Here is a 24261-nt window from a genome sequence, read left to right as displayed (position 1 = left end):
TGACTCTTGGTTTTGGCTCAGGTCATGATCTCACGGTTCATGGGGTCAAGCCCTATGTTGGGCTTGGGATTCTCTCTCTCTCTCTCTCTCTCTCTCTCTCTCTGCCCCTACCCCATTCTCTCACTCTAGCTCTCTCTCTCAAAAATATTTTTAAAGATAATTACAATAATGTAGGAGAAAGTCTACAACAGTACTCAATTACAGTAACACATAATCTTTAGTGATATCCCAATAAATCAGAATGGGTCTGAAAACAGTGTTTTCAAATACCCAACATATATTAATCCCAAGATGCAAGAATGAAAAATCAGATTCTCAGAATTCCCTAAAATATAAATTACCCTATATTTTTCATAATACTTTTTTATATTTTAAATAAATTATATAATTACTTTTCTGTGATACATTATACCAAAGGTTTCAGACCTTTTATTTAAAAAAATAATTTATTATGAATCAATGATATTATATATTTCAATAACGTGCAAAAATTACTTCTACTTGATATACACATTTCATCATAGACAACACTAAAAAGAAAACATTACCACAAATGTCAGAAAAATTTTTAATTTTAAAAGGTAATCCTACAAATACTTAAATTTTAAAATATCCTTCATGAAAGAATGAAATCTGGCCATTTGTAGCAACGTGGATGGAACTGAAGAGTATTACGCTAAGTGAAATAAGTCAGGCAGAGTCAGACAGATACCATATGTTTTCACTCATATGTGGATCCTGAGAAACTTAACAGAAGACCATGGCATGGCGGGGGGGGGGGGGGGACGGAAAGTGAAGGAGGGAAACCATAAGAAACTCTGAAATACTGAGAACAAACTGAGGGTGGATGGGGGGTGGGGGAGAGAGGAAAGTGGGTGATGGGCATTGAGAAGGGCACCTGTTGGGATGAGCACTGGGTGTTGTATGGAAACCAATTTGACAATAAATCATATAAATAAATAAATAGGTGAAAAAATAAAATAATAAATATCATTCATGAAATAAAATTTTAAAACACACAAAAAATCAATAGCTCTATCTAATATTTTTTATCTTTGCTTCATGGCAAATATTCTAGATGCAGCAAATTTCCTTTCATTTTACATTGACTTTGGTCAAATTATTAAGAGTGCACCCCAAAGTATCTTCAATTCAGAGCACTAGGGTACATGCTGCATTGTTTAAATTCATCTTTTTACAATGATGAAAATACTGTCTGCTTACCCTGATTTTGGTTATTCTGCTGAAATCAATATTGTTTTTACTAGTTCAGATTTTAAATCATATTCTGATTTCATATAGGAGTATTCCACAACAACAGTCACATCTTTTCTCTCTGCATTTCTTAGTATTTACAAAGATCTACAGATCAATTTATATAATATATAGTGAATATTCAAACACTGAAAAATGGCAGCAAACATTATCTGGTAATATAACAATATAACATTTGAAACTTCTAGTGAGGTCAACAGCCCTACACGGAATCACATGCCAAACGTGCCAATTTAAGGACTTATCTTGCTTCTAAAATTTATTTCATGGAATGTCATTCACAGGATTATATATACAATATATTACATGTATAAGCTTATTATTACCTATTTGCAAGAATAACTCAACATTAACAAGAGACAGGACCCATAAAACATAATATGGCCACAAAAGCAAGACTGATTAATTAGGTTATAGTACTTCTCTACTACATGCTCCTGTCCTGTTTCCAGAAATGTCCACATTAACCTATAGCTCAGCATGTCAGCATTTCTTACTCTTTCTTTCAACTGGCGTTAGTGGATTCCTTTGAACCAGTAACATTTGTAGTTAATTGTTAAGTTTTAATACTCGGGGAATTATAACACTCCCTCCCATGTCCCTAATTTCTCAACTGATTTTTCTCAGGATGTAGAAAAACATAAATTTCCTGAGAATTCCAGAAAGGAATTACCACATAGAAATACTGTTCTTGAAAAAGTACACCATTTTCATGAAGCCACTTAAATTTCAACACTTGTGTTTGATGGATCTTGATTCTGAACTGTTTTGATGGGATGCTCTTGGATGCAGAGGGATTATCTACTAAACAATAAATTTTTTTTAAAGCTATATATATTTTTTTTTTTGAGTAGCAAAATGTACGCATCTAGACTTGGGAGTTTTTTAGATAATTAAAGATTAATTCCTAGCTTTATTTTAATAAGTAAATACTTACATTAAATTCTTAGATTTAAAACTGTCAAGATACTAATTTTCCTAAATAATTTAACTTTTTAATCAATTGATAATTCATGTTCATTGTTACAAATTACACTTATACAAATTTATAAATTATATTACAAGTCTATTCAGAATAAAGAGATGCATCCCTAAGGAAACCACCTTTAATAAAATGTCAAGTAGTAAATACAGTTTATATTCATTTTGTTATTAAAAGAGGAGAGACAGGAGTTGGATAATTGTACACTGATAAAAGTTATTTTTCTACAGGCATTTCAATAATAAAAGTATTTTTAAAGCTATAAATGTATAGTTTAAACTTAAACATCAATGAAGAAGATCAGTTTTTATTACAGTTAGCTTTTGTTCAAAAGTAGTATCCCTTCAGGGGCGCCTGGGTAGCCCAGTTGGTTAAGCATCCTCTTGATTTCGATTTAGGTCATGATCTCACAGTTTGTGAAATCAAGCCCCATGTCAGGCTCCACGCTGATAGTGCAGAGCCTGCCTGGGATTCTCTCTCCCTCTCTCTCTGCCCACTCCCTGTGCATGCATGCGCAGGCTTGTGCACACTCAATCTGTCTCTCAAAATAAATAAACGTTGAAAAAAAAGTAGTATCCTTCTTTTTCCTCTCATTACCAGCACAATCATGAGCAAGCACTGTGCTCCTTACCAACTCACCCTTAACACCTATTGTTCTAAACAAAATGTAATGCAACTCAAGCAAAGCAGCTCTGTTAAGGGCTTGAGTAATAAAGGCCAGGGACTAGTTCCCAGTAACAACAGTATTATAACAAACAACAGTCAAATCAATAGAAATTGTGTTCCCTAATTAATGAGTAGGAGCAGCCAACTTATTTTTCTTTAATCATACTGCAAGAAACAAGACATACTGAACTATTCTGCAATATTGACGCCTCTTGAACCATATAGACATTTAAAAAATATAGAGATATATATAGGTTGAACCCTGAACTGAATTTCCCAACTGTCAGACCTAGGTAAAGTATATTTGTGTTGTGATTCCTTCAAGGGCTATTAAAGAAGAAACAAATAGCTTGGCTTGCCTTTTCACAGAATTTTCCAAGTCTGCTGTTACTCCAAGATTACCCCAAGTTTCTGCTTTCTGGTCATGTGATACCAATGACACTGGGTCGGCTCTTCATCACTTAAAATTTTTTTTTAATTTTCTATTTTTTTCTTTTTTCTTTTGTCTTCTTCCTTGTACTTTCTACTTTCATCAGAATTTCTCCATTTTGGTACAAGTGGGGTTTGGCTCTGGTCAACTCTATCAGCTCTTCTTTTTATCACATCAGCAAACCGAATCAATCATATCACAACTTGTATATTACTGAGAAACATCAGTATTTCCTCATTTTGAATTTCTGGCTGTTCCATAATGCGTGAAACGCAAGAAATACAGTAAGATATAATGGCAATATTTCTATGTTTCAGGACCATTAAAAATGCCAATGCAATGTTGACAAATAACTCAAAGAACACTGAAGCAGCTCAAACAAGAAATCCTTTCAGAATTAAAGGTCCTTTATTTTTCAAGTACTTAAAACCCTCAAGACCAGTGTCTTTTATTACCAATTCACAGAAAAAAAAATTTTTAGGTAAGCTCTAAGCCCAACATGGGGTTTGAACTCACGACCCCAAAATCAAAAGTCACATGCTCTACCAACCAAGTCAGCCAGGCACCTTCACAGAATAATTTTTGACATTAATCTTAACCTTCATAATTTTTATTAGTTTCATACATAATTGTTACTTATTACATGTTACTCTAAAATACATTGATCATTTGCATTTGATTAAATTTCATTAAATAAGTTTCTACATAACATGCTATTGCTATCAATTATCATTTTCATACTTCAAAAATAATTATACAAAAAAGTATACATAAATTCAAGTCAAACACCAAGTTCAATTCACTTATTAGAGACTAAGATATATCAACGTCTAAATATCTAGGGTCCTTCATCTCTTATGCTTAGCCCCCTTTCCAAATGTCTGAAGGACACATCTAACTGGCCCCACAAGAGATACCCATGTGATCAGAGCTGCTGATAGAAAATGAAAAAACAATTCTTTCCTTCCCCCTTTCTTCAGCCAGAATACCTGAGAACTGTCCAAAAAACCTAGAACTGACCTTTTTTGGCTCTAATAATCAAACTGGACACCTACCTTTTTACCCTTCTGCCTCATTTAATCCTCCAATATGATTCATTTACTTGCTTTTCAGCTTCCAACTGACATAGATTCTCAGAACCAAAAAGGTCCATGTAACTACTTTTTCCTGTCAATCATTATTAACTAGTAAAATTATACATAATTTAGCTTCAGCATTAAAATGCTATCTAAAAGCATACTTGTTACGTGGAGAGTCATTACTTATAACCGATAAACATTACTTATTCAATTCTTAATGTATTTGTTTTATATAAATTAATTTTAAATAACTTACTATTTTTTTCTTCTGGGATTTTAAATCATCCAATGCTTCATCTAGAAAACAAGATTTAAATCAAAGCTAAGTCAGATATTAAGATACTTAGATATCTTAAAATAGCATGCCAAATGATATATATTAAGCAACCACAAGAATACTTTCTCATTTTAGGATTTCTCACTGATGCGTACAGATAAAGATTATCTCAACTTTTACACATACATATTTCATATTTTTGCCTATATATTTACAATCAGAGAAAAATCAACTTCACATAGAGTAAAACACCTTTCAAAACTTAAAAAGATTTAAACATTTTACCAAATAGAATTTAAATAAATATCCTTAATTTTTAATTAAATTTATAATAAAATTATTATTTCTTCATCGAAGTTCTGGGGTAGCAAGCATCTGAATACCCAAATCAAAGTATATTATTTATGTAAAAATTCAAATACAAACTTATAAAAAGATTTTACTACAATTTCTCCAAAATATTTTAGTTTTTAATATGCTAGCAGACTTATTATTACTAAAGGGGAAAAAGAAGTCTGTTAACATCTTTAAAGAGAATAGTCATCTACAGTTAGTTAAGACCAAGCCAAATATTTATCCCTTAATCCAGAAGTCAGCAAACCTTTTCTACAAAGGACTAGACAATAAATATTTTAGGTATTACGGGCCAAAAGGCAAAATTGAGTCAGCACGTTTAAGGCATAAGAAAAAACAAACATCCACAAATCCTTATTGATAAAATTCTAATACAATAATAATTGAGTTTAATTTTTTGGTAACATAGGTCTATCAATGAAAAAAACTGAATTATTTTCTTTTGGGTGGGGAGATAACGTTTCACTTAATTGAGGTTCAAAATTAGTGTTCCCTAAACAAAACAGATGAACATATGAGTGGGGGAGAAAAGGTAGAGAGGGAAACAAACCATAAGAAACTCAAAGAGAACAAACTGACGGTTGATGGAAAGAGGAAAGTGGGGGATGAGCTAGATGGGTGATGGGTATCATGAGGGCACTTGTTGTAATAGCCAAATTATGAAAATAGCCTAAATGTCCATCAACTGATAAATGAATAAAGAAGATGTGATTTATACGTACAATGGAATACTACTTGGCAATGAGAAAGAATGAAACCCTGCCATTTGCAGCAACATGGATGGAACTGGAAGGTATTATGTTAAGTGAAGTAAGTCAGTCAGAGAAAGACAGATATCATGTTTTCACTCATATGTGAACCTTGAGAAACTTAACAGAAGACCATGGGGGAAAGGAAGGGAGAAAAAGATAGTTACAAACAGGCAAACCATAAGAGACTCTTAAATACAGAGAACAAACGGAGGGATGATGGGGGCTGGGGAAGAAGGGAGAGGGGAAAATGGGTGATGGGCATTGAGGAGGGCACTTGTTGGGATGAGCACTGGGTGTTGTATGTAAGCGGTGAATCACGGGAATCTAACCCCAAAACCAAGAGCACACTGTATACACTGTATATTAGCCAACTTGACAATAAATTCTATTGGGGGGAAAAAAAAAAAAGGAGGGTACTTGTGATGAGTACTGGGTGTTATATGTGACTAATGAATCACTGAATTCTATTCCAGAAACCAATATTGCACTGTGTGTTCAGTAACTAGAATTTAAACAAAAACTGAAAAGAAAAAAAGAAGTCAGTGTTCCCTATCAAAACTGACTGCAAATGTTAATATGTTAAAGTTGATTTGTGATGAAATTTTACATACTTGATTTTTCAAAATGTTTTTTCAAACAGATAGGTACTGCTAAATATTGAAATCAAACCACAAGCTCATGATTTAATTGAGCATATTCACTGTTTGGAAGGGATTTGTAGAATTCTTTAATTCTTCTATTGATATTTACCTTATCTTGTCATAACATTGGAAATGAATCACTTCCAATTGAAGATAAGTGGAAGCCCCTCAACTGCACAGTTAAATGGAAAGGAAATACGGAAATTTCCTTTCTGCTTGAGTGGGGTGTGGAAAACACTGCTGGAACTATAGTTCGAGATCAGATAACATATCTGCTGCAAATTTCTGTGGGAATGGAGATCTTGCTTCTTGTTTTAACTTGTCATAGCCTTTTTTTTTTTTTAATTACTTTTTGTCATTACAATGATACCTGTTTTACATCAGTATAGGTGTTGCATATAAGGACTGTTTTGTCTTGCAATCTTAGGTTTAATTCATTAAGAACCATTATCAACTCTGCAGCAAAAGCTAACTTTCCAAATTAGTCAGCATTCCATCACGGTGGTTGAAAATGGTTCTTCTCATGCAGAAATATTTCAGTGTAGGCCCTAAGCTCAAAATACCACCATAAAACTTTACCATTGCTGAGCCATCAAAGTGCTGTGGGGCTGGGCAGGTTAAGATATTCAGCTTCTATTTCTGATTAAAGTTCACATAACTGACAATATTTAAGTTCATGAGAATAAAGTTCCCCATTGACACTACTAATTTAATAACACATGATAGGTTCAACTATGCTCTGCAAAGTATCTGCTATTGCCTAACATGAGGAATAACCATTGAATTTAAACACCTTACAGTTTCACAAGTTTTGTAAATTAATCCAAATAACCCTTTTTTCTGCTTCACACATATTTTTTAGTATAGTTGACACACAATGTTACATTAGTTTCAGGTGTACAACTTAGTGATTTGACAAGTTTATATGTTAGGCTATTCACCACAAGTATAGCTATCATCTGTCCCATTATATCGCTATTACAGTATCATTGATTGTATGCTGTGCCTTTTAATACCATGACCTACTCATTCCATAACTAGAGGCCTATATTTCCCTCCCCTCTTCACCCATTTTTTCTCAATCCCCCACCCCCCTCTCCTCTGGCAACCATCAATTTGTTCTCTATATTTATAGGTCTGATTCTGCTTTTTGTTTATTCATATTTTTAGATTCCATTTATGAGTGGAATCATGTTTTTTGTCCTTCTCAGTCTGACTTGTTTCACTTAGCACTTAGCATAATACCCTCTAAGTCCATCCATGTTGTCTCAAATGGCCTTTTTATGGCTATGTAATATTCCATTGTATATCTACACACACACACACACACACACACACACACACGGCTATGTAATATTCCATTGTATATCTACACACACACACACACACACACACACACACACACCACATTTTCCTTATCCATTTGTCTATTGATGAACACTTAGGTTGCTTCTGTAGCTATTGTAAACAATCTTGCAATAAACAGATAAACATAGGAGTACGTATACTTTTTTAAGTTAGGGTCTTCATTTTCTCTGGGTAAATAATGAAATTATTGAAATAATAATAAATAATAATGAAAGGAAGGAAGGAAGGAAGGAAGGAAGGAAGGAAGGAAAAGAAAGAAATAAAGAAAGGATAAATAATAATGAAATTATTAGATCATATGGTATTTCTGTTTTTAATTTTGTGAAGAACCTCCATACTATTCTCCACAGTAGTTGTACCAATTTTCATTCCCACCAACAGTGCACAAGGGTTCCTTTTTCTCCACGTCCTTGCCAAAACTTGTTTCTTATCCTTTTGATACTAGTCATTCTGACTGGTGTGAAGTGATATCTCATTGTGGTTTTGATTTGTGTTTCCCTGATGTTGAGCACCTTTTCATTTGTCTGCAGGCCATCTGTATGTCGTCTTTGGAAATATTTTACCACCAATATTATAATACATCTTGGCAGATTCCACTTCAGGTCCTACTGAATTGGTAGGTTTTTAACTTTAAAAATATTCTGTCCTGAAGTTGTTTCACACAGACTTGTCACAGAAGTTAATTCTGTTACTTCAACCTCAGTACTGACTCCTCAAATAAACTACAACTGAGCAGTATCAGAGCCAACTGGAAGACCACTTGAAATCATTTGCCATGTTTTTAAATTAACTATCTTGCTTCCGATATTCTCAATTCTTCAAGCGATTGTTCTTGTCAAAAGGCTACTTACTAATTAAAAAAGAATACTTTCTCTGAACACATGTCTTCAGCTGCTGCAATCAAACACAATTTCATTAATTCACCATTGGTAAATGGCTTTCTCTGCTTCACTAATAAACCACTCAGAAACTTATTTGGTTGAAGCTTCATTTTCACTTTTTATTTTTATGAAGAAATTCAGCTCTGATGATAAATTCCATTTTAAATGTTCCAATTTTTCTGACCATTGCTTTTCTCTGAATTGGGAATATCATAATGAGTAATCAGTATGGTAATGTCAATGTATATTTGTATTCTTTTAGCACAGTTATAATGTCATTGAGTAATAAACACAATGCTTTGCAGTTTGATACCAAAATAATCCACAGTCCACTATGCCCTAAAAACGCAACATTCAAAGTCCAATCTTCTCTTACTGTTTTTATATGATGAGTATGCATTGATAATTTAATAAAAAGAAAACTGTCACAATACATATGGCACTTGAAATGTCGAGTTATAACTGTGTCAGTGTGATTTGTTGTACATCCTGTAACAGTCTGAAGTACTGAGTACCACATACACTCTGTCACAACTACTTAACTCTGAATTAAAGCAGCTACAGACAACATGGAAATGCATGGACAGCGTTTTGCTTTAATAAAAACAAATTTGGATTTCATATAAATGTAATATCAGTACATATTATTCTTTTGAATTTTTCAATGATTTAAAACGCTAAAATCATTCTTAGATCATGACCTGTACAGGTGGTAAGCAGGACTTGACCCACAGGCTATGGTTTGCCAACACTTATTCTATACTAGGTATATAACAGAGGAAATAAAACTAAAGAGAGTAAAAGGCAAAGACACAATCAATAGCTTCAGGCTTAAAAAAATAAATATTATAACTGACTTTATGCTAAAAAAAAATATGTGCAGGATTGCAAGACAATCTTTTATGAAGTCTATTTTAAATGTACATGTAATACCTATTCAAATGTACAGTAATTCTTTTTATTTATTTTTTTAATCTTTATTTATTTTTGAGAGACAGAGCATGAGTGGTGGAGGGGCAGAGAGAGAGAGACACAGAATCCAAAGCAGGCTCCAGGCTCTGAGCTGTCAGCACAGAGCCCAACGTGGGGCTCAAACTCACGAACTGTGAGATCATGACCTGAGCCAAAGTTGGCTGCTCAACTGACTGAGCCACCCAGGTGCCCACAGTAACTCTTTTTAAATAAAAGGATCCATGAAATAAATTTTTAAACCAACCCCTTTATATAATAACCATGTCCTGGTGTGCCTATTTGTAAGATAAAATATTCATATATTTAATTTCCTTAGAGAAGAGTTTCCAACCACTCTTTTAAAATAAGTTTTCTTATATTTTTCACTAGTTTGTTAGTTCCATGAAGTCAGAGAACATATTTGTTTTAGACTTCTTCTTGTCCTCCTGGCATCTACTATATTACTAAATATCACTGGAAACAACACCATAACCTTAATTTCCTTAATATGATAAAAAGTATCAATGTTTTTTAAAACCACAGCAAATATCATCTATAACGGTAAAAATTAAAAGCTCTTCCACTGAAAATCAGAAATCAGACAAAGATATCTGCTGTTCCCACTTAAATCAGACAAAAATAATTCAAAAGGCAAGAAAAATAAAAAAGAATAAGGAATGGAAAAGAATAACCAGTGTCATCAGTCCACATGTATATAACACTTTGCAATTTTCATATGCTTTGGCATATAGTTTCTCTTAATACTCACAATAGCTTGCCAAAACAAATATTTCATGTTAATGATGTTGTTAATACATGCTTCCATTTTACAAATTAGGAAACTGATGTTCAGAGAACTAAAACTTGTCTGTAAGACAAAAAGATGGCTGGAGCAAAAGTTAAAAAAAAAAAAGAGTGGAGAGAGATGAAGTTAGAGAAATGGGCATAAGCCAGAAAGTAGGGGTAAAGAATTCAGATTTACTCTGGCAGCCATCAGAGAATTTTAAGACAAGAGAACTGATCTATACCTCAAAAATAGACTAGTGAGGAAGCCATTGCAACAGTACAAGTAGGAGATAATAATGACGTGAATTAGGACAGTAGTAGTGGTAAAGCAGGTTAGAAGTGGTCAGATTCAAGGTAATTGTGGAGGTAGAGATGATTAAGACTATGAAGGAGAGAGAGCAATGCATAGTAGATTAAAGGGAGTATGGGGTCAGGATAGGGTTTTCCCCTCCAGCTGACCGTATGGAGGCAGGATGATACACCAATAGAGACAATCCAACAGCAACAGACAATGCAGAAGAGGATAACTGCAAGAAGAGACAACGGCAAGCACAAAGTTCTCGAGATGGCCAGAGTATCTAGAACCCAAAACATAAACGGAGGGCTTAACCATAAATGGGATCACACTCAGTCTTCCAGACTACCACTGAAGGATGACAACATAACTGAAGGAGAAACAGATGAAGCCAACTTGATACATTTGGTAGTAGAGGCAGCTCTCCTCTGTTTACATCTATTTTCTCCATAAAGTGAGACTATCACATGAGAGTGACCAGGTGGATTTTGTGGGATTTTGTTTGTTTGTAGATTTTGAATTTTTATCTGGTTGGTTATTGGTTGGCTTTATTTTGATTTGATTTTTGGTTTTTTGCAGAGAGGCAGGTATTAGTGATTTGAAGAGAAATACAATCTCAAAAAATGCTCTCAAAGAGAAAAAAGTGAATTTTCTAGGGAACTATAAAATAGGACTGTGTAGCAGTACTGAATACATATTTAAATAAATTTAGCTTTTCTGATGCAGGGATAGATTAAGCATATAGAAGTTTTTGCCAGTCATAGATTAAGCATATTATTGTATTTAAACAAGGTGCAGTTTTTGCCAGACAAGTAGGATGGGAAAGAGGGACAAAGGAGTCAAGGGTATCTGCAAGGAAGGGTCACTAGACTAGACCAGAGAACCTAAACTGGGCTGAAGAGAAGTCATAAGTGAGGAGGGCCATATATCTGTATGAATCTTCTTTGGATCTTGAGTCAAACAAAACATATTTAATATTTTATGATATTAAAAATTTTTTAGATATAATATGTTCCTGAATGATAATATATTACATAATGTATTTTTAAAGCCTATTATGGATAGATATAACTGGGATCTACTTCAAAATAATACAGTAGGTAGAAAAGTGGGTGGAGGTAAAAATGACACAAGACTGACCATCAGTTGGTGATTGTTAACGTTGTGTGACAGGTATATGAGAACTTATTATTCACCCTACTTTTGTATAGGTAATTATGCATATGAAATTTCCCAAAATTAAAAGTTAAAACAAGAAAAAAGAAGTCACATATAAAGTTCATTTATAACAAAATTTGCCTATCTTTGTTTATAACTCATATTTTTAAGACCGGAAAATCTTTAAAATCTGTACACAGACAGATTACAGAAGGAGATATTACCATAAGCTCCATGTTTCCATAAAAACAAAAGCCTAGGAGCTGTGAGGTTAAGGAGAATGGTGCAGGGGCGCCTGGGTGGCTCAGTCGGTTGAGTGTCCAACTTCGAATCTGGTCATGATCTCACACTCATAGGTTGGAGCCCCGCGTCGGGCTCTGTGCTGACAGCTCAGAGCCTGGAGCCTTGCTTTGGATTCTGTGTCTCCCTCTCTCTCTGTCCCTCCCCCACTCACACTCTGTCTCTCTCTCTCTCCCAAAATACGTAAACATAATAATAAAAAAAAAAAAATTTTTAAAGAGAATGATGCAACAAAAGTTTTGTATAAAAATTAACAAGTAATAATTTCTCTTTATTTAAAGAAAGAAATTATTTGCATAAAAAATATTCTAAATGAAGACAAAAATAACACAAATGAAAAAAACAGAACAACGTTGATCATACAAAATGCTTGATAGTAAACAACTCTTCAATATTTACCACATTGTCATTTCAATATACATTTCACAACCTGCCATTCAATTAGAAACCAATGCACTAGAAGATAGAGTTTTTTTGTAATGTATTTATAAAAATATAGAAATTAAACTTACTATTTCTTTCTGTTCTCTTGGAAAAGAAGAAAATAAGTACTGTTCTTATGCTCCAGATGCTACGGAGGAAGCAAAATTCAGAAAGAAAAACCATCATTAGGATAAGTAAATTAAAAGCCTTATAAAATGAAAAGAAATACACATTTCCAATTAGAGTTCAGTATATTGCTTCCCTTTCTATTTTGAAAATCAGAAACTACTCCTTTCTTTCAGAGACCATCAAAGGTCTACCTCTGCTTTCAAAGAAGGAGTTCTCAATCTAAAATCCATGCACCTTCTGAGGATGCCCCAAAATTGTGAAATTACCTTTGTGTGCATAAGTGCATCCCTCTGGAGAGACCATTGTGTTCATCATTCTCAAAGAGGTTTATGAAGTCCCCAAAAGAAAACAAATTATAGATTTCTTCTTCTTAAGTAAGCATCAACCCCCAAAATTTGTCCACTCCCAGGTACTGAGGGAAAAGCACGTTTTACAACTCCAGCACACTATACAAATGTAAGTTGTTACTCCTCCTCTATTATTTCACATTGGAAGGATCTTCTCTACTAAACAAAATAAGCTATCTGAAAGAAAAAGAAAACTTACCTTCAAATAAATATTTGATAAGTAAACCTGGCTAGACACCTCCTTTCAAAGATTTTATGAGGAGAATTCTTTAGGACTTACATTAGAATAAGACCTCAGATGATATTAAAAGGGAATCAAAGAATGATACTAATCACAAACTTGCTAAGATCATCTCTTAAATTCAATGTAAATATAGCAAAATACCTCTTTCTCCATAGAACATGGCAGAATAAGCATATAAACATTATTCACAATTTCATAAAAAAAAAATACATTGTATCTGGATTTACGTGACCTCTTCACTCTGAAATAGATCATTGCTATTCCTGGGAGTTCACCTGCAAGGTAAGTCACCAGTGAACCCTGTCTCCTCGTAGCCACACCTTTATGTAGTCCTTTCTTACCGGTGTTGTTCTGTGTAACTAATAGAATATGGTGGAAGTGACAGTATGTCACTTCAAGATTACGTTATAAAGGACTGCAGCTTCCACGGTAGGCCTCCTCTTCCACTCCCCATCTTTCTCTCTCTTGGATTACTTGCTCTAAGAGAAGCCAGCTGGTATGATATGAGGAAATTCAGGGAACTCTACGGAAAGGCCCATGTGGCAAAAAATAGAGGTCTGTGGCAAATAGTCAGCAAAGAGAGGAGGCCTGCCAACAACTACGTGCGTTGAGCTCAGAAGTAAATTTTCCAGCCTTAGTTAAGCCTTGAGGTAACTGCAGCTCCAGCCAACAGCTTAACTGCAATTTATACATGAATAAAGACCCCGAGCTAGAACCACCCAAGTAATCTGCTCCCACATCCCTACCCCTCAGGAACTGTGAGAGATAATAAACATTTGTAGTTTTAGGCTACTAAGTTCTAAGAAAATTTATCACTACAATAGATAACCAATACATGCTTTTTATATTGTGCTGGTTCATTTTTATGATACAGACAACTACGTAAATACGAAAAAAGACATTATTGACAATGCTCGGTGTCTTTCTTTTTCGTACTTGGGTAGTTGTCTATATCATAAAAATGAAGGGAGAGGAGAAGGGAAAGGAGAAGGGAAGGGAAGGGAAGGGAAGGGAAGGGAAGGGAAGGGAAGGGAAGGGAAGGAAGAGGAGAAGTTAAACGTACTTTTCACAATCTTCAAGGATCCTACAACAGAAAACTCTCATACTATTTCTCCATTACAAACCCACTGAAACAGTGCCAGCAAAGAGATGATATAGGAAAAAAAAAGGATAGGAAAACAGAACACAGGACAAGGAATTGCAGAGATAGTGACAGAATTCTGTAAGAAATCAGTAAATTTTCTTAAATGGGTATTTTGAAAAAGCGTACATAATTTTCAAAGTGTAAAAACTGTAAGAATTGAAATGTATTTCTTTACCTCAAAATAAAACTCAGTAATCCCCCTTTGTGGACAATAGATTCTCCTTTTGGTTTTTATCAGAACTATTGCTGGAGAAAATGAACTATCAAACAATACATTTCCTTCAAGACTTAAAAAGGTAGAACACATAGTTTACCTTTAAGGCTAAATTAAATGAAATTCTTTTGTATTTTTAAAATGAAATTTAGGAAAAACAATAAGGTACTTCAAAAATCTATAAAATAAAGGTCTTTGCTCTCCTAATAATTAGATACAGCTTACGAAAACAAAGCAACATATTTTGTGATGATACTAAAGATTTATTACTACTGACTCCTACTTAGAGAATAGTGGCATAATTTCCCTTTCCCTCTTCTCTCCTTAGAAATACTCCAAACAACAAGGAGAATAAAACACAAATTCTTGGGGCGCCTGGGTGGCTCAGTCGGTTAAGTGTCCGACTTTATCTCAGGTCATGATCTCGCGGTTTGTGGGTTCGAGCCCCATGTCCGGCTCTGTGCTGACAGCTCAGAGCCTGGAACCCATTTTGGATTCTGAGTCTCCCTCTCTCTCTGCCTCTCCCCTGTTCACTGTCTCTCTTTCCTTCAAAAATAAATAAACATTTAAAAAATTTTAAAGAAAACACACAAATTCTTGTTCTGGTAAAATTAAGATATAGCTAAATCCAACTCCCAAAAGCCATGGAGATCATGAAGATTAAGAGTGCAAGCTGAGAAGGAAAACTGCTTATCTCACAAAGAGGGAGCGAGACAAACTTCTCAAAGTGGAAAAGCCTAAACCCCATGTTTATAACAAGAATAAGATAGAAGCGCCTGGGTGGCTCAGTTGGGATTCTCTCTCCCCCTCTCTCTCTGCCCCTCCCCACTTACACACTCTCTCCAAAAAAGAAAGAAAGAAAGGAGTAAGAAACACATGCTACATAGGCAGAAACTCCTCCATCTGGCTCCAGCAGAGAAACAGAGAAGGCAGAGAGCTTAAAGAGAAATCATTCAGAAATGCCCTGTTTACAGAGGCAGTCAGTTAAGCCTCTGATTCTTGATTTTGGCTCAGGTCATGACCTCGCAGTCTGTCAGTTCGAGCCCTGTGTTGGGCTCTGTGCTGACAGCTCAGAGCCTGGAGCCTGCTTCAGATTCTGTGTCTTCCTCTCTCTCTGTCCCTCCCCTGTTCACACTGTGTCTCTCAAAAATGAATACATGTTAAAAAAAAAAAAAAAAATTAGAAGTGCCCTGTTTACAAAGAACTTTGTTTCTATGGCAGCAGGGGAGAAAAGAAGTTTTGTTATTAGGAAAAAATATACAGTTGCCTAACCCTATTGGCTGGGAAAAATAAAAGCTGAGCAAATTAGCACATTAAATCCTGGATCGTAAGGAAAATTCTAGATAGCCTGGAATGTAGGAGGACATGCCCCCATACTCATACAACCTTCTACAAATAACTGGGCAAAAATAAACATACCACATAGTTAGAAATTTATTTTTAAGTTAAAAAAAAAACACAAAAGCAAAATACAAAGTTATGTTTCAAAACCTAGGCCAACATCTTTCCTCTTAATAAATGTAAACGAGCTAAACTCACCGAGCAAAAGACTTTCAGACTGGAGCAAAAAACAAAACCCAACTCCATAACATAAACTAAAATCTAAAATTAAGAGTTTTTGAAAGCTGAAGATAATAAAACAAAGAGCAAAAGTATACTAGGCAAATACCAACAATACAAGAGTTGTATCTTAATACCCCACAAGGTTGAATTCAAGACCCCCCCCCCCAGAAAAGGCTTAAACCAGAAAAAGATCATTTCATAGTGTTAAATATGATGCAATTCCTTTCCAACAAAAAGGGGCTAGAGCAACTGAGCACCCACGTGCAAAATGAAAGAAAGAAGAAAAGAATCTCAACATGAACCTCACACCTCATATAAAAATTAACCCAGGGGCGCCTGGGTGGCTCAGTCGGTTAAGTGGCCGACTTTGGCTCAGGTCATGATCTCACAGTCTATGAGTTCGAGCCCCACGTCGGGCTCTGTGCTGACAGCTCAGAGACTGGAACCTGCTTCAGATTCTGTGTCTCCCTCTCTCTCTGACCCTCCCTCATTCATGCTCTGTCTCTCTCTGTCTCAAAAATAAATAAACATTAAAAAAAAAAAAATTAAAAAAAAAAATTAACCCAAAATGACTTATGAACTTAAATGTGAAATGTTAGAAGGAAAAAAACAGAAAAAAAAATAAATAAGAAAATCTTCAGAATCTATAGCCAGGGAAGGGTTCTTGATAACAAAAGCACAACGCATAAAAAGAAAAATTAATAAATTTTACTCTGCAAAAACCCTATTAAGAGAACAAAAAGACAAACTACAGACTGGGAAAAAATATTTGCAAACCATATGCCCAACAAATAACTTATATCTACAATATATAAAGAATTCTCGGGGTGCCTGGGTGGCTCAGTCAGTTAGGCGTCGGACTTCAACTCAGGTCAAGATCTCGCGGTTCATGAGCCCGGTTCGAGCCCCGCATCCAGCTCTGTGCTGACAGCTCAGAGCCTGGGGCCTGCTTTGGCTCCTGTGTCTCCTTTTCTTTCTATGCCCCTCCCCCATGCACATGCTTGCTCACTCACTCTCTCTCTCTCTCTCTGTTACTCAAAAATGAATAAACATTAAAAAAAATTAAAGAATTCTCAGAACTCAACAGCAAAAAGACTAATAATCCAATCAGAAAAATAGAAGACATGAACAGATATTTCACAGAAAAGGAGATATAAATGGCAAGTAAACACATGAAAAGAAGTTTGACATCATTAACCATTGGTGAAATGTGAATTAAAACCACAATGAAATATCACTACGTACCCATCAGAATGATCAGAATAGAAAATAGTGAAATATGAAATGCTGGCAAAGATGCAGAGAAACTAGATCATTTTTTAATATAATTTATTGTCCAATTGGCTTACATACAACACCTAGTGCTCATCCCAACAAGTTCCCTCCTCAATGCCTATCACCCGAAACTAGATCATTTATATGCAACCAGTGGAAATGTAAAATGGTACATCTCCTCTGAAAAAATATTTATCAGTTTCTTATAAAACTAAACATGTATTTACCATATGCCCCAGAAATTACACTCTTGGACATATACCCCAAAGAAATGAAAACTTATGTTCTAATGCCTATATACAAATGTTCATAGAAGCTTTATTTGTAATAGCCAAAAACTGGAAGCTACCCAAATGTCCCTCAACAAGTGTATGGATAAACCGTGGTATGTCATTACCATGGAATACAACTCAACAATAAAAAAGAAACCATTGATACACTTAACATCTTGAATGGATCTCAAGAATATGCTAGATAAAAAAGAAAAAGGCCAGTTTCAAAAGGTTATATGCTACGTGATCTCATTTTATAATTCTTGAAATAACAAAATTATACAGATATGAAACAGATTAGTGGGTGGCAAGGATTAAGGAGGCAGGTAGAGGAGAGTTGGTATGACTACAAAGGGGTAGCAAAAAGGAGCCTCATGGTCTTGTTTTTTTTTTTTCAATTTATTTATTTAAGTAATCTCTACACCCAACATGGGGCTCGAACTCACAACCCTGAGATCAACAGCCACATGCTCCACCAAATGAGCCAGCCAAGTGCTCCCAGCTTTGTGGTTTTAGAACCGTTCTGGATCTGAATTGTGGGGCAGGGACATGAAGCTACACATGATAAAACTACATAGAAATGTAAAACACACACAAAAGAGTGCATGTAAAATGGGCAAAATCTGATAGGCTCTGTGAATTGAATCAATGTCAGTTTCCTGGTTGTGATATTTTACTGTACTCATACAAGATGTTACCACTGGGGAAGTCTGGGTAAAGGATGCATGGGACCTGCTTGCACACTTTCTCTCTCTCTCTCACTCTGCCCCTCTCCCCTGCTAGTGCTCTCTCTCTAAAATAAAAATAAATACATAATAAAAAAAAACTTTAAAAATAAGTAAAAACTTTTAATTAATGTATATACTATTTATTTATACACTATAGCAAACTTTTAATCAATGAAGTTTTATAATACATCTGATGCCTGGTAGACCTCTGCTTCTCATTCCTCTCCTTTTTTAGAATTATCAGGACTATTCTATGTGTTTATTTTTCCATTCAAAAGTATGGAATGAGTGTGCCAAGACCTTTAAAGTACTGTTGGTCAAAACTAAAAGGCAACCAACGTAATGGGAAAAGATATTTGCAAATGACATATCGGACAAATGGCTAGTATCCAAAATCTATAAAGAGCTCACCAAACTCCACACCCGAAAAACAAATAACCCAGTGAAGAAATGGGCAGAAAGCATGAATAGACACTTCTCTAAAGAAGACATCCGGATGGCCAACAGGCACATGAAAAGATGCTCAACGTCGCTCCTTATCAGGGAAATACAAATCAAAACCACACTCAGATATCACCTCACGCCAGTCAGAGTGGCCAAAATGAACAAATCAGGAGACTATAGATGCTGGAGAGGATGTGGAGAAACGGGAACCCTCTTGCACTGTTGGTGGGAATGCAAACTGGTGCAGCCACTCTGGAAAACAGTGTGGAGATTCCTCAGAAAATTAAAAATAGACCTACCCTATGACCCAGCAATAGCACTGCTAGGAATTTACCCAAGGGATACAGGAGTACTGATGCATAGGGGCACTTGTACCCCAATGTTTATAGCAGCACTCTCAACAATAGCCAAATTATGGAAAGAGCCGAAATGTCCATCAACTGATGAATGGATAAAGAAATTGTGGTTTATATACACAATGGAGTACTACATGGCAATGAGAAAGAACGAAATATGGCCCTTTGTCGCAACGTGGATGGAACTGGAGAGTGTGATGCTAAGTGAAATAAGCCATACAGAGAAAGACAGATATCATATGGTTTCACTCTTATGTGGATCCTGAGAAACGTAACAGAAACCCATGGGGGAGGGGAAGGAAAAAAAAAAAAAAGAGGTTAGAGTGGGAGAGAGCCAAAGCATAAGAGACTCTTAAAAACTGAGAACAAACTGAGGGTTGATGGGGGGTGGGAGGGAGGGGAGGGTGGGTGATGGGTATTGAGGAGGGCACCTTTTGGGATGAGCACTGGGTGTTGTATGGAAACCAATTTGACAATAAATTTCATATATTGAAAAAAATAAAAATAAAAAAATAAAGTACTGTTGGTATTTTTAATGTGATCACACATTTTTAGATTAATTTAGGGAGAAATGATCTCATAATATTAAATCTTCCCATTAAAGAGTAAGATCTCTTAATTATGTCTCTGTACATAATTCTTTAAATGCAAAAATCTACCAAGTGAATAACTATCAATATTCAAATATCTATCAATTGCAAAAGGGATGCTTGCAAAATGATTTCTTACCTACCAAAACCTCCTAGTAAAGATTATCCTTGAGTAAATATCAACAGATGTTCACAGAAACCTTCTTTAAGAGCCAACTATAGTTGATGCCAAAGTATAGAGATACTTTGTATTCTCATAAGATCACCATGAAAGAAATGTTAAACTTTCTTCAAAAGGCTACAAATTACGGAGCATCAGGTGGCTCAGTTGGGACGACTTCAGCTCAGGTCATGATCTCAGGGTTCATGAGTTGGAGCCCCACATCTGGCTCTGTGCTGACAGCTCAGAGCCTAGAGCCTGCTTTGGATTCTGTGTCTCCTTCTCTCTCTCTCTGCCCCTCCCCCACGCACACTGTCTCTCTCTCTCTCTCTCAAAAATGAATAAACGTTAAAAAAAAATTTTTTTAAGGCTACAAATTATGCTTGCCAACCCTCCTGCTGGATTGAGGAAGTATCTTTTATCAGAGTTGGGAGGAGGGGGTGAGAGAGGAGGGGGAGTAAGAAGGTGTTAAAAACTGTATAAGATCAAAGTCCCATCCTCAAATGACTTTAGATTTAAGTAGGAAAAAAAAAAAACATAAAAAATAGGTACAAGACCACCTTCTTCAGGTCCTTTGCTTAACTTTTTCCTCCCATAGCTCCATTTTAAGAGGAATGAAAAACAAACAAACAAACAAACAAACAAACACAGAAGGAAAATATAGCTGCGGCTCCTGGGTGGCTCAGTCAATTGAGCATCCAACTTTTTTTTTTTTTTTCCCTTGAGTGTCCAACTCTTGATTTCAGCTCAGGTCATGATCCCAGGGTTGTGGGATCAAGCTCTACGTTGGGCTCCATGTTGAGCAGAAGAGCCTGCTTGAAATTCTTTCTCTCTCCCCCACCCTCCCCCCCCACTTCCCAACTCATGCAGGTGCACACTCTCCAAGAAAAGAAAGAAAGAAAGAAAGAAAGAAAGAAAGAAAGAAAGAAAGAAAAAAAGAAAGAAAGAAAGAAAGAAAGAAGAAAGGAAAAGAAAAGAAAGAGGGAGGGAGGGGGGAGGGAGGAAGAAAATATGGCTAAATCCTCTGGGAAGGTCAAGTTTTATGCTAATAAGCCTCTGAAATGATCTTATAGAGAATGAGATTTCTAGAAAGTTATAATCTGGAAGAATAAGGTATCTAAGAGTAAAAGTCTAAGACTGCCTGTAGAGTTAGTTAAGGATAGAGACAAAGTTTAATGGCTGTTCACTCTTAGAAAATGAACCAATTCCCAAGGTAATGCATATCTGCCAGCATAAGCAAGAAATATAAAATTTAAACTGCAATCTAAACCTTCCCTCATATTGGACGATAGCCATAATGATTCCAATGAAACAAATTCAGCATTTAGATTATAATTTGTTTCAGTAATAGTTGAAAAGATTAGGGATATAAATATAGTATTGAATCTGAAAGGTAGAAAAATAATAGGTTGGGAATCATCCCAAGCTCCTCCTTATTACATCCTGAAAAGAAGATATAATAAAACATCAAAGCATCTTATACAGAGTACTGACATTCTATCATAAAAGATAACTTTAAGGTAGTTATGATTATGCAATATATGCTCATTCCTGAATCCATGACTGCTCTGTCCAGTAAAAGCATTTGGGAAATTTGGAACGCAGAAGTGAGTCACTTTCTGTAATATCAGGTAGATTGCTAAGCTTTATAATCAGTGTAGACTGTGATAAGTAAAACAATACATTTTATTACTAATTCTGCCTCCATTTCTTTAAGTAAACCCTGGTCCAGACCTCAAAACTTTTGTTTGCAAAGGAAAACGGTCCAGGAATAAGCTCAGGCAATAGCTCACATGAAAGAAAATGTCCTGTGGTAAGTCTTCTTTCTTTATACCACAGCATCCACTTTCACGTTGTTGTATTTTATTTCATGCTTTTTTGATTGCCATCAATCAGAAGGACAATTCTATTCTTTGTTTGATAACTGGTCTATGCTTCCAAAAGTGAAGAGCTCAGTGAAACAGAAGCTGCAGCAGTTGAGAACCAGGTCACAAATGTGAATGAGACAAAGTGGGAAATGGCTCTGAAGCTTAACAAACCAAGAAATACTAGATGCAGGTGATGCAGAACAGGCAGAAGGACACAGTAAGGACAATAAAGCCTCATACTCAAAAGAGTAGAAAGATCAAACTGAAGAAATAAACATTTTTAAAGAAATTAAGTTTTTCTACTTTTATGAACAATTAGTATATGATTTATTTGCCAAAAAAAAAAGTCTTCTGCAGCATAGTAGCAGATCCAGTAGATCACAATTTGTGAACAGCCATTAGAATTAGCACAGTAAAGTTCCCTGTCATTCTTTTGCAACTAGATACAAATCTTTCATAATTAAAAAAAAAAAATCTATTTTTATATAATAATGGATGTCAAGTGAAGTGGGTTTGGGGGGGTTAAGTTTATTTATATATTTTTGAGAGAGAGAGAGAGCCCATGCACATATGCAAGGGGCGGGGGAGGGAGAGAGAGAGGGAGGGAGGGAGGGAGAGGGAGAGACAGAGACAGAGAGAGAGAGAGAGAAAGAGAGAGAAAGAGGGAGGGAGGGAAAGAGAATCCCAATCAGGCTCCACAATATCAGTACAGAGCCCCATTCAGGGCAAGAACTCACCAACCATGAGACATCAAGAGTCAGACACTCAACAGACTAAGCCACCCAGGTGGCCCTCAAGTGAGTTTTTTTAAGTTTTTTAAAGATGTTTCAATCAAGTAAACATCACATCTATTCCCTTTCTAAATTTCTTTTCTCCCCTCTTTTAGTGAAAAACTAGAAAGGAACGAGGGAAGGGGGCTCAGCATTATAAAATCCACTACTATACCTGGGATAAGAAGCATTCCAAAAGATTTCAAAAGAGAAAGAAAATAAAGAAAATGGCAGAGATGTTATTTCATAATATGCATGCACTCAATTTTTTATTCTTTTATCTACATATAAAAGCTAAAATTGTATGATCTCCCGGAGTTCCAATTTGAAATTATGTCCTGCACTACAGACTAAACATTTTTTTTTTTTACTACAGCAGTCCCAAAGAAAGAGATCCTACACCCACCAAAAAACCTAAATATCACCGACTCCTCCTTTTCCATTACCTTCCATTTCCTCCCATCAAGTTGTCTCAGTTTTACTTCTGAAACACTGCTAAGTCATCTACTCATCTCCACTGCCACTGGGATGTCCCAATCCAGATGGATTTTTAGATTAAACTCCTATAACAGCACCCTAGCTGATCTGTTTCTATCCTTGTCCTCCTCTACTCAATCTCCACAGGCAGCACACATGAGCCTCTTAACTTAAATCTCATCATGCCATTCTTCCACTAAAACCTTTACAAGCTTCCCATTTCACCCAAAATGAAATTCAAACTCCTAGCACCAGGACCCTCCCATGATCCAGAACCTATCTGATTCTGCAAGCATACTTCCTATCACTCTCTCCATCACAGACCCTCAAATAAGTCATGCTCTCTTCCATTACACAGCCTTTGTATTTTCTGTTCTCTCTTCCTATAAAGATCTTCCCTTATCCATACCCCTTCTAAATCTTCAATGACTTCCTATCACTCCTAGATTAAGTCCTAAAGTCATTATCATGGACTATGAAGCCCTTAAGAAATATCCCTTGCCTAACTATCCAGACTTTCCCTATAATCCAGTCTTTGGCCTTCTTTCAATTCTTTAAACCTTCCACGGTCTATCCACCTCAGGGTCTTTATATATGCTGTTCCTTCTCCCTAACAGACTATCCACTCCCCTGTCACACCACCCTTAATACACATAATCATTCTTTGCATCTCAAACTCAAAGATCACTTTTCAGGGAGGCTATGGTAAGCAGAGTTCTAAAACTATCTCTCTCCCTCCCCAAGATTTCCATCCTCCAGTTATACAATCAAACAGTAATCTAGGTACTGCTGTGAAGGGACTTTGCAAATATAATTAAGTATTACTCAGATTTTAAGCAAGGGAGATTATCCTGGATTATCCTGGTGGGTCTAATATAATCAGTTAAACCCTTAAAGACAAAGCTTTCTCTGAGTTGAGGGCAGAATTGGAAGTCAGAGAGATACAGCACAAGTCAGCAAACAACCTGACTAAGCCTTGAAGATTCTCCCCACAGAGACTCCAAATAAGATCCCGGTCCAGCTGATTGATTACTTTGATTTAGGCCTGCAAGACTCTAAGCA

At 35.7% G+C, this 24261-nt stretch overlaps 1 protein-coding gene across 3 annotated transcripts in view; it reads right to left on the bottom strand.

Moving 5' to 3' along the window:
* LNPK (lunapark, ER junction formation factor) overlaps nucleotides 1-24261 on the bottom strand; it is a 74304-nt gene that overhangs the window by 39309 nt on the left and 10734 nt on the right. For all 3 annotated transcript variants that reach the window (XM_049615500.1, XM_049615502.1, XM_049615501.1), the window contains 2 exons: nucleotides 12708-12766; nucleotides 4689-4729 (listed from right to left, as the gene is read on the bottom strand). In XM_049615500.1, coding sequence (XP_049471457.1) covers nucleotides 4689-4729; nucleotides 12708-12766 — 100 coding nt within the window. The remainder of the gene's footprint in view (nucleotides 1-4688; nucleotides 4730-12707; nucleotides 12767-24261) is intronic.

The sequence above is a fragment of the Panthera uncia genome, assembly GCF_023721935.1.
Source record: "Panthera uncia isolate 11264 chromosome C1 unlocalized genomic scaffold, Puncia_PCG_1.0 HiC_scaffold_3, whole genome shotgun sequence".
Taxonomy (NCBI): Eukaryota; Metazoa; Chordata; class Mammalia; order Carnivora; family Felidae; genus Panthera; species Panthera uncia.
This window is presented reverse-complemented; position numbering and strand designations above follow the sequence as displayed.